This window comes from Rhinolophus sinicus, linkage group LG06 (assembly GCF_036562045.2).
Source record: "Rhinolophus sinicus isolate RSC01 linkage group LG06, ASM3656204v1, whole genome shotgun sequence".
In the NCBI taxonomy this organism is placed as follows: Eukaryota; Metazoa; Chordata; class Mammalia; order Chiroptera; family Rhinolophidae; genus Rhinolophus; species Rhinolophus sinicus.
In genome coordinates, this window is record NC_133756.1 from 533,889 (window position 1) to 548,128 (window position 14,240).

The window sequence follows — 14,240 nt, forward strand, 5'->3', positions numbered from 1 at the left end:
TGCTAAGCAAGCAGATCCTGGGATCACTGCACTGTTTTTTCCCAGAGTCCCTAACAGGCAAATGGATACTAAATTATGACAGATGGGAGCAAATGAGCACGATCCTGCCCCCACCCCATCTAGTACTTGCACAGGAAGGTGCATCAGCTGGCTAGAGAGTGGGTGGGAATTTGGCCCCTCAGCACATTCTTGCTGCCGTGGACTAAATGCTTATGTCCCCCGTGTGATGTGTATGGTCTGATGGCATCTGGAGGCAGGGCCTTAGGGAAGTCATGACGGTGCAGCCCTCAGGATTGGGGTTAGTGACCTGACAAAGGAGACCCCAGAGAGCTAGCCAGCCTCTTGTGCCACGTAGTTACATGTGAGGTTCCAGAGAACAGACAGCAGCAGTCTAGGAAGTTAGCCCGCCTCAGACATCGTCTGCTGATGCCGTGACCTTGGACTTCCCAGCCTCCAGAACTGTGAGCGATAAATGTGTTGTTTATAAGCCACCCAGCCTATGGTATTTCTATTACAGCAGCCCAAACAGATTACAACACTCGTCAACCACTAGGCTGACAGGCCCCAGCCCTGAGAACATTCCCACAGCACAAGTGGCATTTCAGAAACTGGCCAGTGAGTTTCTCCTACAGCTGGAGCCATGAAAAGAAGTGACCAAACCAACAAGGCCTCCCCATGTCCACTGGTCACCCTGCCTCAGACCCATCAACATTCCTCCTTTATATGAACATGTGGGCCTCAGTTTTGGAATGTACCTCAGAGGAAGCCAGCTTTCCAGCAAGCGGCTCCATTTAAAAGAAAACAGCTAGTAAGCCAACAAACTCTCAGTGCCAAGGCAGTAACTGTCCCTTCCCCCCGCCAGGGCAATCCCAAACACATCTCAGGATCAGCCCAGCTCTTTCCCTTCCAGTCCACCAACAGGAGAGGCCTCATAGTTTCACAAAAAGAGAAATCCAAACACCCAGTCCTGGTGCCATCACATAAACACCTTCATGAATCACCTGTCTGTCCACAGCACCATCTGAATAAGTGATTCAGAGGGTTGGTCTGGCCCTGGGAGGACAGTGGCCTGGTCTGCCCCATCCCTACATGCCCCGGGCCTGGCACACCAGAGCTACTGCTAAGTAAGCAGGTAATGCTGGAATAATTTCAACCACCAGCCTTGTAAGTTTAAAATTCCTATTTTTAAAGTTAACAGATACCTAGGGAATACTTTCCCTTGTATCAAGCACCATGCTGAGGGAAGGACACAGAGAGCCGTTCTCAGTCGTAGTCTCTTTGGGCTGCTAGAACAGTACCACAGACCGGGTGGCTTACACAAAACAGAAACGGACTGTTCACAGTTCTGGCGGCTGGAAGCCTCAGATCCTGGGCAGCCTGGTTGGGGGAAGGCCGTCTTCCAGGTCGCAGATTTCTCGTGGTGGCCTCACCTGGGGGAAGGGGGCTAGAGAGCTTTGTGGGAGGGCTCCACCCTCATGACCTCATCACCCCCAAAGGCCCCACCTCCTAACACCATCACATTGGGCCACAGGATCCCAACATGTGAAATTTGGGGGGACACAGACATTCAAACCACAGGACTGGGCCCATTCCCTTTCAGTGGCAGCCTAACATGTAAACCAACCAGCAGCCAAGCCACTCTGGTGGAAAGCAGAGCGTGGAGAGAAGGGTACTCCAGGGGCATTTGCACTGTACTTCCCAGGGTTCTGCAGGCTAGGAGCTGAAAACCTCTGGTCTCGCCTGAGCCCCTTTCATACGTGAGCAAAGCAAGGGCAGATAAGACTCAGCTACTGGGTCTTCACTGACAATCCCAGCATGTGGAGCCAGGGCGTGCCTTCTAGACAAAGAGCCTGAGAAAGCCAGTGGCTGGAGCTGGCGCTCAGACTGAGTGGAACCCCGGGAACCAGTTCTTCTCTGCGGACAGCGCAGGGACTACAGGGTGGGCTCAAATTAGTAACTAATGGAAAAGGTGCCAGTGATGCAAGCTTCCTATTCATAGTCCTGTTATCTAAAAATATCAGAGAAAGAACACCCTGGCCTGGGACGACCAACACCCAGACACGGCCAAGTATTAATGGCAGCTAGAACTGGGCCGAGAAAAACACCTGGGCCTTGGAGTCAGAGACACCTGGGTGAAGCCCCCAGCGCTTACAAAGTGTCCATCAACTCTCCAAAGCTCAATCTGCTTATCTTTTAGGTGAGGGTAAGACTCATCCACCCCTCGTGATTAAATGAAAGGGAATACACAGAATTCTTAAATGACAGGTCCGTTTCCCTGGCCCATCTCCCCGGAGACCAACTCCACATGATTCCAAGACCAGAGCCCTGTGGAAGCTGACGACCCATCTGGGTATGAGCTCCCCTGTCCACCCCCAAATCCTGCCACCTAAATATGAAAACTGATAGAAGTCAGCCCGGCTTACCAGGGTACCTAACTCACCTTCAAGGAAGGTGGCGCTCTCTTGGATGTAGGCCCCCAGCTGCTCAAAAATGCCATTGATCTTCTTCTTGGCAGTGACAAAATGCTTGAGTGGGGAAGCATTCACCTCAGCCATGTGTCTCTTATCCTTCTTGACCGTGACAACGGAGTTGCATCGAGAGAAGAATAGGGACATTGCGCTGCAAGGAAAGACAACATAAGCAAACCCAGAAACACCCAGCTCGGCAGGCCCCCCCTAGGGATAGGGTAGGGTGCAGCAGGGAGAAGTGGGACCAGCCCTGAACAGAGGGCTCTCCAGGACTAGACCAGGGTGGTGGAATCAGAACCAGCGCCTCAGGAGTAGGAAAGGAACTTTCAGGACACTTGGGCCAGTCTCCCCGTCACACAGCGTGGGCACTCAGACCACTGACGTCCCTCGCCTGTTGAACAGCGATAGGCCATCTTCCCCACCTCTGAGAGAGGCAGGGAGAAACTACAAGGTAACACAGAAGCCCTCCTGCGTCTTAGGAAGAAAAGAGTGACAGAAATCTCACTTATCTCCTATACATCACCCCCCTGAGAAAAAGCGCTGAAAACAGGGAAAGCCAAGTGTCGCTCAAGGTCAGTGACTCCCACCACCCGGCCCTGGCCACTCTGCTGTCCAGGTCCTGACGGCCCTATTTCTAACAAGTTTTGGTTTGGGGGTTTGGGGGGAGGGTGGACAAAAAAAAGATCTTCAAGTGAGAGGCCTACAATGTACTTAAAACTATTTATTGGTGTTTCTCACTATCAATGTGTGCACAGTAGAAAATGTGGAAACTAACGGTAAAAAATCCATAACCCCACTGTGACTATGCAGTAACTCTGACAAGCTCCACGACTGAGTGACCTCACAGGATGATCTGATAAATTCCTAACTGGGCAGGTCACGGTGGGCAACCATGCCCCAGGTCTATAACTTCCCTAGTGAAAGGTTAATCTTTGCCTCCACCTTTTGTTCTTGGGCATCTAGGTTAGCATACCTTGGAAATGCCAGAGCAGTCCTTTTCCAGAGCCCTTGGAGGCGTAACTACCCTCATGGAAGCACATGATCTTGTTGTCCATTACCGTCTCTATTGACTGTGAATGTTAAATGTTAACCATCCTGTACCCACCGATGGAAAAGAAATACCATATTTTGCCATGTATAACATGCACTTACGTTTTTGGCCTAAACTTTCAGGGGGAAAAATATCTTTTGCTTTAATTTTTTAATTCAAATGTTTGTTTACATTTAGGTATTTGTTTTTTGTATTATAAAGGAATTTTAGCATTTATTTTTAACATATTATGGTACAAGAAATTTTACGTAATAAATAATTACAAAACACAAGAAAAGATACAAGGTACAAGAAATTTTATGTACCGGTAACAAATTTACCGTATTTACACATGATAGGAGGCCAAGAACTCTTCATCATTACAAGTTTGTCGTAAGTTCAACAAAACTGCTCATCGTATTCCAGGGTATCATTTTGCATATGGATATCATCGATTTCCAGAGTTACAATTTAAACTCATAAGCATAAATAAAAGAATTAAAAACATACAGATACAGAATTAGTACTCCCCATGTATAATGCGCATCCTTATTTTTCCCCCTCACAAATTTGGGAAAAAAGTGCACATTATACATAGTAAAATATGGTATGTATCTCTCCATGTTACTTTTTTTAAAAAAGATATTATTGGGGAAAGGGAACAGAACTTGTATTGAAGAACAGTGTGTACTTCTGGGACTTTTCCAAGTCAAGTTGTCCTTTCAGTCTTAGTAGTGGAGGCCGCAGCTCAGCTCCAGGTCCAGTTGCCATTGTTAGTTGCAGGGGGCACTGCCCACCATCCCTTGCAGGAGTCAAAACCAGCAACCTTGTGGCTGAGAGCCCGCGCTCCAACCAACTGAGCCATCCGGCCACCCAAGAGCTGAGCGGCAGCTCATTCACTTCATTCTAGTTGCAGAGGGCGCAGCTCACTGGCCCATGTGGGAATCGAACTGGCCCCATTGCCGAGCTGGCGCTCTAACCAACTGAGCCACCCGTCTGCCCCCATTTTACTTTTTAACCGGTCAGATTTCCCGGCTTTGCTGTTCTCACCTCCTTAATCTACCATCATCAGCAGATTTCATGTAATTGTCCTCATGTTCCCTCCTTTGACTCCAAACGCAAAAAAAACACTGCAAAACTACCATTCTCTATAGCATTTTCCCAATCATCATTTTCTCAGTCTTGCTTCTGGGCATGTCCTCCGTTTGGCTGAAATAAACTCTAATAAACTCCTGTGCATTTTTTCTACTAGTTTGGAAGTTCTGAAGGTCGATACCACCATCCTGTGATAAGCACTGTTCACACTTATCATCACAGCCTGCTTCTGCTTGTGTGGGTAGGTCTCTTGTTCTCACTTAGCCACACACACACATCTTTGTAGCTTATTTTTTTCACATAGTAATATCATGTTAGGGGGCACAAGACTTGACTCCAAAGTCCTAGAGATCTTTGGTCAAAGTCAAAAGGGGCAGACAGACTGCAGAAGGTGGCACCCAGATATGGCTGGGAATCTCTGGTCCCTTTCAAAAGTGGACTGTTCCTCAGAGATCCCTCCATGCAGAGTTACTTCCCCAAAACAGCCCTCAGATCCTGGGGATCAAAGGAAAAAGACCAAGGATGAGGCGTAGTGTGTGCCTGGCTCTAGCCTCTCCAACACCCAGCAAATTCCTGTCGGCCACTCCCTCCCCAGCAGCCCTAATCACAGGGCCATCAGCGCTCCACCCTACCAAGCCGGCACTCTCTCTACCTGGGAGAAGGCGCTGCTCATGAGTGAGCAGATGAGAAACTGCCAAAGGGTGCCAAAGGGTGTTGAACAAGTTCCTGAGAAGCAGAAAGAACATCTAGAAAAAGTAGACTTAGCATAATTGAAAACTGGCTCTTGGAAACTAACCATCCCAAAGAGTGGACAGAAAGACAGACTCACAGGGAAATGGGAACCCACGTGTTTTGCCTAAACCTACAAATTATTCTGTGATGTTAATGATTTTCAGCTTAATGATATAGAAATGACTGTATGTCCATTTCTACCTTCCTCCTCAGTAAAACACCACAACTCTGAGAGAGACTTTCTTAGCATGGAGGCCACATGTTAAGGGTTTAAATAAGAAAGACAGCAGACCTCTGAGAAGGGATACTGGGAAGAAAACACCACTGACTCCTCCAAAGCAGGAAAGGAGAGTGCACTGAAATCAGGCTTACTGTGGCCCAGCAGATAAGACTCTTAGAGAAATAGGGGATACACATGACCAGAAGAGGAAGAAAAGGGGTCTGAGAGGGAGTGTGATATAGCATTATAGATGACAGATTCTGGAAGGAGACAGAACTGGGTTCAAATCATGCTAGTGGGAGCATTTGAGATCTTGCTCCCTGGCATATGTCATCAGTTGGGCTCAAATAAACTCTTATAAAAATTCCCTATAAGGGCAGCCAGTTGGCTCAGTGGTTAGAGCACAGCACTCATAACACCAAGGTTGACGGTTTGATTCCCACATGGGCCAGTGAGCTTCGCCCTCCACAACTGGATTGAACACAACGACCTGACTTGGAGCTGATGGATCCTGGAAAAACACACTGTTCCCCAATATATTCCCCAATAAATAAAAAATTCCCTTTAAAAAAACCTACCAAACAAATGAAAAATTGTGCTTGGACTATTTCTGGGCTGTATAAACTTGAGCAAGTTATTTAACCACAGAGCCTTGGATTCTTTGTGTGTACAACAAGCGTGATACCACAGGGACTGTGAGAAGACTAAGGATGACACAGGACAAACTCAAAGGTATCTTTACATGTTATAAGGTGAAGACAGCAAACTCCACCAGCAAGATCACAACACCCAGCCATCAGGGAAGGGCAGAGGCAACTCCACCAAAACGCCCACAGCTCGCCCAGGATGGAGTCAACAGGTCTGCTCAGGAGTGAGGACGAGCAGTGCCCAGCCCCCGAAGTGACCCGCTTACAGGCAGCAAGCTCACTGAGATCAGCTGGGCTTTTAGAAGCAAGTGCTTTCAAGTTCTGGTCATTGTTTGCACACCCAACGGACATGAAACCAAAAGCATCAGTGTTCAGTGAAGGCAAGATTCAGAGGCATGCACATTAGTAAAAGCTCAGTCTGCTGGGACTTGAGCGTGTCCAGAAGCCGACCCACTCTCACCGTTCCCCAGCTTGCAGCTGCCTGCTCCAAACCTCTCCTGTGGAAACGCTCACACGGAAACACTCGCGTGGAACCTCCAACCCCTCCAGACTCGCTGATTTCTCTCGCTGTTAATTCCCAAGCGGAGAGTCCATGTTTGCGCTGCACCTGCTGCTTTCAGCCTAGAATCCTCTCCTTTTTCACCCATTTGACTCTTACTGTCCTTCTAGACCCGACTCTAGTGTCACCCCTCCATGGAGCCCTCCCGGAGGTCCCCATGGTGAACACACAACCTTACCAGACTTTTTGGTTTTTCACCACTCTGTCTCCGTCTAGCCTATCAGCTTCTAGAAAGCCAGTCTCTGACACAGAGTATGGACCTACTTCCATTTCTACTTGCCTCCTCCACAACTGTAAGAGACATGGTTTGAGTTAGTGACTGCGCCTTAAGAGGGGCAACCTCCTACCCGTCCATCCCTGAAATACACAAACCTACTTTTTTTCTTAAAAAGCAGCGTTTGACCAAGCTTCTGTTCCTTATTATTTAGAGCTCAGTGAGTCAAGTTGAACAAACCTTTCAGACTCCAGGATTTAATCCTTCCAAAGAGCAAGCTAGACGTACACCGGTGCACAAACGAACCAAAGTTGCAAAATACACGCACACCAGCCAAGATAAGGCCTCCACTATCTTGGGGCTTCGCCTGTTGGCTTCCTAGCTGGCCAGAGTGCTGGGAGGCGGCTGGGTTCCTGTTCCTCCTCTGGAAAGCCCTGATAGTCCCTGCTTTACCACAGCGTTCACTGCAGGCATGTAGGGCTGGTCCTCCAAGCATAGCTGGGCCCGAGTCTGCTCCAGTATCAGCTATACACTAAACGGCACATTTTGAGCTATTGTTAAGTGCTGCAAAGTGCTCTTGAAGGTCATGGCTTCAGACAGTTTATGGCAGCATTCCCAAAGCATAGTTCACAGCACTCTAGTGCGCCCAATGTTACATGTAGAATCAACTTTTAAAACACTACGTGCTACAGTCCGCCACCATTGGAGCACAGGAGCATAGTAAAGACTTTGGGAAGCAAGGGCTACAGTAAAGACACTGGCTGAACTGTACCGAACGCAGCCTTTCACAAATTTATCTGAAGAAACCCTTCTTCTACGTAACAACTTTTAAAATCCTAAGGATCACACTTTGGGAAAAGCCTCATTCATCCTGGTAGTCTCCCATTCCCAGCCCCCAAAATTTCTGGGAGCACAGTATTAACAGACATTAACCTAAGGCCAGAACCAAACTTAATTCTAAACTGAAACTATTAGCACTCCAAGGTAAGCCAAAGCTTTGCCTCAACCTAGGCTATTAGTTGCGAAGTATTAGGTATCTTGGGTAGTAGCAAAATTCACTGCAATGTGTCTGGATCCCAAGCACAGTCCCTGAATCCACACCACCTCCTTACCCAGATTTATGCACAGCAACTCCTAGCAGGGAAAACAAAATGGATCCACGGATCGTCTGCAGGCACAACTGGAACAAAGGAAATGCTGAGAAATTGCAACAAAAGAGTATACAGGATAAATGGGGCAGAGCACACTCTTAGGAAAGATGTGATAAGGAGCCAATCTTTGCTGAGCAGAGAGCAGCAGGGTGGAGCCAACACAGCAAAGAACAAACAAGGGAGATAGAAGCGAATTCTTCAGGGATCCTAGAGATCCCAGCTACTTTCTGAACTGTCAACCTTTAAACAGGCTTTCTCAGCAACCAGTGACATCCTCCACGGAAGTTGAAAGGAGTTACAGTTTTTTCAACACAGGTTGGAAAACTGCAGCTCTGTGCAAAGATGACCCCATCCAAGAGACTCGCCACTGGATGGCTAACAGAGCACATCCCTTTCCACTCAACCCAGAATCCAGAGCGCCAGATGTCACAGCCACCACTTACTTTTTGGATGGTGAGAGACTGTCACAGGGTGGGCATCATGGACATAGCTGGAGTCAAAAAGACGAAAGGAATTTGAGTTCTCTGTCCTGTCTTAGGTTGAGGTTGGCTGATTGTGTTGACTCCACCAATTCCAACTTTGGAAAGAAAAAGAGACATGTCAACAGGCAGGGAAAAAAACAACTGGTGTGCAAAACATGTCTAATCAGGTATAAAGACAAACTCATCCCTGAGGGAAGCTTACTCATTGCAGTACTGGGTGATATGCGAAGAAGTGCCCTGGGGAAAAACACAACACACAGGTGTGGGGCCAACCCTGGGTGTGCACAAACACGTGTTCTGTCACGTGAAAAGCAGGGGCCCTGGTGAAGGCAAACCAGAGGGGTAAGAGGAGGCAGCAGAACCAGGACAAGAACTGGGCTTGAGAACTGAGGACTAGTGACGGGAGGGTAGGGATGAGAAAGAGAAGTGGAACTTACTGAAAGTCTCTGGGTGCCAGACACTATCAAATATGTTACTTAATTCTCAATTCTATGGTGCAAATAGAGGCTTGGAATACTTAAAAGATTTATAGACTGCTAGTCAAAGCTGAGAATTGAGATATCACCTCCCTTTGCCTCCAAAGATCACCTGTTTTCAATTATGGGGTGAGAAGGGCAGTAATCAGAGCCCTTTCTGGGAGGAGGGAAAGAAAGAGAAAGAAATAGGGTAATGAAGGATTACAAAAGAGGGTAATAGGCAGATCTGGCTTTGTGCATCCAAACAGTTAATTACTTGGCATTTTCTGTATGCCTTCTCAGTGTGCGCTAGGCTCTAGAGTTAGGGATGGGTGAAAAAGGCCCTGCCCTCAAGGGGCTTACCATCTGGTTGAAAGTCAAACAAATAAATCGACGACTATACAAGAGTGTATGAAGTGCCCAACGTGGGGTAGGTCAGGGCAGGGCGCTATGGTGATGAACACGGGGACTTATCCTGTGTGGGACAAATGCTGGCTGATATAAAGGACTGGATAAGAAGTGGGGAAAGGGCTGGGGCGACATTTGGCCGTGAAGCCTGGGAAGGCGGGGACGACGAGGAGCCTCAGGAGACCCCACCCCGAGTCCCGCCCCCTCCTCAGGGCTACCGAGGGCCCCGCGCGGAGCCAGAGCGTGGGGACGCCCACCCGCCCGGGTTCCGAGCCCCAGGGCCCCAGCATACCACCGGCCCACACCGCACTGCTCAGGACTCGCCAGGCTGGGCCGGGCCAGTTACCACCACCCCGGCGCGCTCGCCCTCTCACCTTCACCTTCCCGGTCTCGCGGCGGCCATCATGCCCCCGACGTCACCAGCGAGCGCAACCTCGAGGAGAGGCGGGAGGAGTGAGGACGCGCGCGTCACCAGCCACCGCAGGTTTGCGGCTCTGGCCCGGGTGAGTCACTGGAGTCCGAGTTCAGCCGGCTGACCCTGTCATTTCCTTACGTGTCCAGGGCCCGCTTGCTGATGGCCTGGAGAGGCGTCTCCGCGCGTTCCCCTCCCTGCCCAGGCGTCCCAAGCCGATGACGTAAGCTCGGGACTCCCGCTGCATCCTGGGGGCTGTAGTTCCGCCCCGCGCCTGTCAGGGCTGGGTGGGCGGGGCCTCGAGCTGTCAAGGGGCAAAGAAAACAAGGGCGTGGATTAGAGGTTTCAGTTCTTTCGTTTCGTGTCCCAGAGTCATACCCCAAGGCTTCTACTAGCTCTGGAATCTAAGCTTTCGTTTTGTAATTTTAGAGACGAGCTCTCAAGAGGAAGCCAGGAAGCGAGCTTGGGCCTGCTGCCCTTCAATTGACTTTGAGGAAGTAAGAACATCAACAGTTACTGAGCTGGTACTTAACATACCTCATTTTATTTAACCTTCACAACAGACTCACGAGGCTCGGAGAGATCACCCCAGCCCAAGGGATATAAAAGAGATATAAAAGATCACCTGGCCTCATTATGTGTCAGGCACTGGGATACAGCAGGAAACAGATCTGATGGCCTCAGCAGCATGGAAGGCCCGAAGCCTTCAGCTCTCCAGCTCAGCCGCCACCAGCCACGTGTGACCTCGGAGCCCCTAGTGCGAATTGAGATGTGCTGAAAGACTTAGTACCAAAAAAGACTGCAAATGATCTCAATATTTTTGTATTGATTATGTGTTAACGTGATATTTTGGATAAATTGAGTTAAATAAAATATATTACTAAAATGAAGTTCATCTGTTTACTGTTTAAAATGTGGCTGCTAAAAAATATAAAATTATATGTGGCTCGCTGTAATATTGGGGTTTATAATAAGAAATACATATATTTGTTCTTCATCCACTGGTCCTGGCACATAGTTCCTGAAATCCTTGTAATTTCCTATTTAAGAGCCATAAGGTCATTTTTTGTTATAATATTTACTTTTGTCTTCAGTTCCTGAAATAGCTTAGCGGCTGTTCAAATAAAGGTGAAAGTGGTGTCTTTTTTTAAATTATTTTTTTAATTGGGGAGTATTGGGGAACAGTGTGTGTCTTTTCAGGACCCATCAGCTCCATGTCAAGTCATTGTTTTCAGTCTAGTTGTAGGGCCCCCACCCCGACATCCCCCCAGACCCCTCCCCACGCAGCTCACTGGCCTATGTGGGAATCGAACCAGCGACCTTGGTGTTATGAGCACTGCATTCATAGAGCCAACCGGCCACCCAAAAGTGGTGTTTTTTGTTATTCATAACAAGCCCCTTTCAACCACATCTGAGTTTATGTTAATGAGTAACTTTTGGATAGGTCCGTAAAGATGGGAGCTGGTTGCCAGGGAAAAGGAGGTGATGAGAGGGTTGGAACTTTCAGCCTCACCACCTGTTCATCCTCCTGGGAGGGTAGGAAAGCTGGACATTCGCTTGATCACTAATAGCCGATGAATTAATCAGTCATGCCTAGGTAATGAAACCTCCATAAAAATCGCTGAACTACAGGATTCAGAGAGCTTCCAAGCTGGTGAACACTTGGAGCTGCTGGAAGGGTGGTACTCCCAGAGGGAGCACGGAAAGTCCTGCCCCTTCCCATGTATCCTTTCCTATGCATCTCCTCCATCTGGCCCTTCCTAAATTGTATCCTTTTATAATTAACCAGTAATCTACTAAGTACACTGTTTTCCTGAGTTCTATGAGTCACTCCAGTCAATTAATCGAACCCCAGGAGGGGGTGGTGGGAGTCTCTGATTTATACCTACTAGGTGTGGGGAGGAAAAAGTTCCTCTGGCTGCACCAACAATCAAGTAACATGAGACAGATTAACAAGAGAAATGACCGAATTTTTATTACATATGTTCCAGAAGAATATGAGACCCCAGGACAGATGGGGCAGTTAAGGTTTACGAGGTCGGACAATTGAGTTTGCGAACTCATCCTAGAAAAGGTGCTACATACCTCATTGCTGAATATCACTACGGTCACCTTCCAAGTACTCCCCTTGGGAAGCTACACATTAATCCAGTGCCTAGTCCACCCTTCAAAGCGATTTTGGAACTCTTTTTCTGGAATGGCCATCAAACCTGTCGTCATATTACACTTGATGTCCTGAATGTTATCAAAATATCTTCCTTTCAACATTTCCTTTTACTTTGGGTAAAGAAAGAAGTCATTGGGGGCCAGACCAGGTGAGTAGGGAGGGTGTTCCAACACAGTTATCTGTTTACTGGCTAAAAACTCCCTCACAGACAGTGCCGTGTGAGCTGGTGCATTGTCGTGATGCAAGAGCCATGAATTGTTGGTGAAAAACTCAGGTCATCTAACTCTTTCATGCAGCCTTCTCAGCACTTTCAAATAGTAAACTTGGTCAATTGTTTGTCCAGTTAGTACAAATTCATAATGAATAATCCCTCTGATGTCAAAAAAGGTTAGCAACATCGTTGCAACAACTTCTGGAACTTAATTGTCACAACTCATATATGCCATCTTGACCCAAGGAGAAGGGGTTGGGGGTTGTGATTTGGGACTTCAAAGGGCAGGAAGGCAATTCACGTGGAGATAGAAAAGCAGATATTTGGTAAGTAAATGTTTCCTGGGTCATCTTTAACAATGGGATACAAAGAGGACCCTTCACCTTGCTGCATTCTTCCCTATTACACCTAGTTCATATTAAACTATAGTTATCTATGATAAGAGCCCCCTTCCTGGAGCAGGTTCTCTAAAAATTTTTAGGAGGTTAGGGGGAAGGTCAAAGTTTCTTTCCAAATCTTTTGTTTCTTAAAAATAACCAGCTTAAAATTAGTATCCAAAAGGCATATTTTGGGTGGCAAACTCTGCTTCCCCTCATGGGCCAGAAGCACAGGTGGCAAACCTGGACGTGTGATGAGTGTTAGACAGAGGGTAGAGCAGTCGTATGTGACTGAGCCCTTAACCTGTTCGATCTATTGCTATCTCCAGGTAGTGTCTGAATTGAATTAAATTTGTAGGACATCTTTTCAGTGTCTGCTGAGTGTCAGAGTTGCTTGGTGTGGGAAAAAAAAACCATACACTTGGTGATCAGAAATGTCAGAAGTGGAGTATGATGTGAAGTATAAAGGAAACAATAGAGTTTTATACTGGACAGCACGGTAGAATCTCGTCACAAATTCCTCAAGAGGCAAACCAGTACCCGCTGTATCTACCAGCGTATCAGTTCCCAGTGAGGTTGGTCAGTGGAAGCGGTCCTGCCATACTGCCCTGAGGCAACTAGTAGCCTCAGGTCCTGAGAGGCCGGACTGGGGCGCTGCTCAAGGATGCCGCCTGGGGTGTGGGCCGGCCTCTGGAATGTGATACACAGAGGGCCTGTTACTGCTGCCTTGTCCTGCAGCTGGCTGGCTGATGGCTTCTTCCTCCAAGCTCCCTGCCTCCCTAAAGGGACTATCAATTCTGTAAAGATAGGAACTGAATTCATTTCCTTTCCCTTGGTGCAGAATCTTGCCCAAGTCAGGTGGAGGACTGGAGGGCTTCCCTTCTAAACATCCATCCTGTCCATTCCCTCCTGCGAGCGCTCGGCCCTGGTCACCTGCTTGGACTGCTGCAGCAGCCTCAGAATCCGTCCCCAGATTTCTAGCCTGGCCCTCCACCCAGCACCTGGGGTTTCTCTGAAACAACTTCAAGCGGTGAGGCCCTCCAGGACCTCCCAGTTCTACTGGCAGTGTTTTGGGGAGGGTGCAGGGCAGGGGTAGGGTGCGGTTGCAGGAGACCCTTCTGCATTACCTATTTCTATTTTGATGGACTTTTTTACGGTGGACAGGAATTGCATTTATAATCAGAATAAGGTTAAAAACGGTTAAAAACACCCCTAACACGCACACACAGGCCTTATATATGCACACAGATCAATTCAGAAAGGACACTCAAGAAACAGGTAGGCATGATTGCTTCTGGGGAGAACTGGGCAGTCACGGGTGAGAGGTGAGAAAGGTTTTAAGATTTGTGCTGTTTGCATTTACCATGGGCCAATGTAAAAACAAAACAAACAAAAAAAAAACCCTTAAAGTTATCTTAGAACACATATGCAAAGCCCCTGAATTAAATAGATAAAAGTCCAACTCTCCTTAGCCTGGGAAAATGGGCGTTAACAATCTGACCCCGTCCACCCCACCCTCACCAGCCAACTTGCATTCTCTGATCCCACCTGTCTGTGCCTTCCTGGGTTCAGCTGCCTGACCTGGAGTCTCTCTGCCTAATGGAAATCTCCT

The 14,240-nt window shown here is 48.0% G+C and overlaps 1 protein-coding gene across 3 annotated transcripts in view; it reads right to left on the minus strand.

Annotated features, from left to right (window-relative positions):
- The window catches only part of MFN2 (mitofusin 2), a 30,390-nt gene extending 20,297 nt beyond the window's left edge, over nt 1-10,093 (minus strand). Inside the window, exons 1-4 of one of the 3 annotated variants that reach the window (XM_019756306.2) lie at nt 9,836-10,093; nt 8,560-8,693; nt 8,078-8,145; nt 2,441-2,619 (exon numbers count right to left, since the gene is read on the minus strand). In XM_019756306.2, the coding sequence (XP_019611865.1) occupies nt 2,441-2,615 (175 nt within the window). In that variant the 5' untranslated portion in view covers nt 2,616-2,619; nt 8,078-8,145; nt 8,560-8,693; nt 9,836-10,093. Of the gene's footprint in view, nt 1-2,440; nt 2,620-8,077; nt 8,146-8,559; nt 8,694-9,753 lie in introns of all 3 variants that reach the window. The other 2 variants (XM_019756307.2, XM_019756308.2) reach the window with 2 other exon arrangements.
- Nucleotides 10,094-14,240: the final 4,147 nt, after the last annotated feature.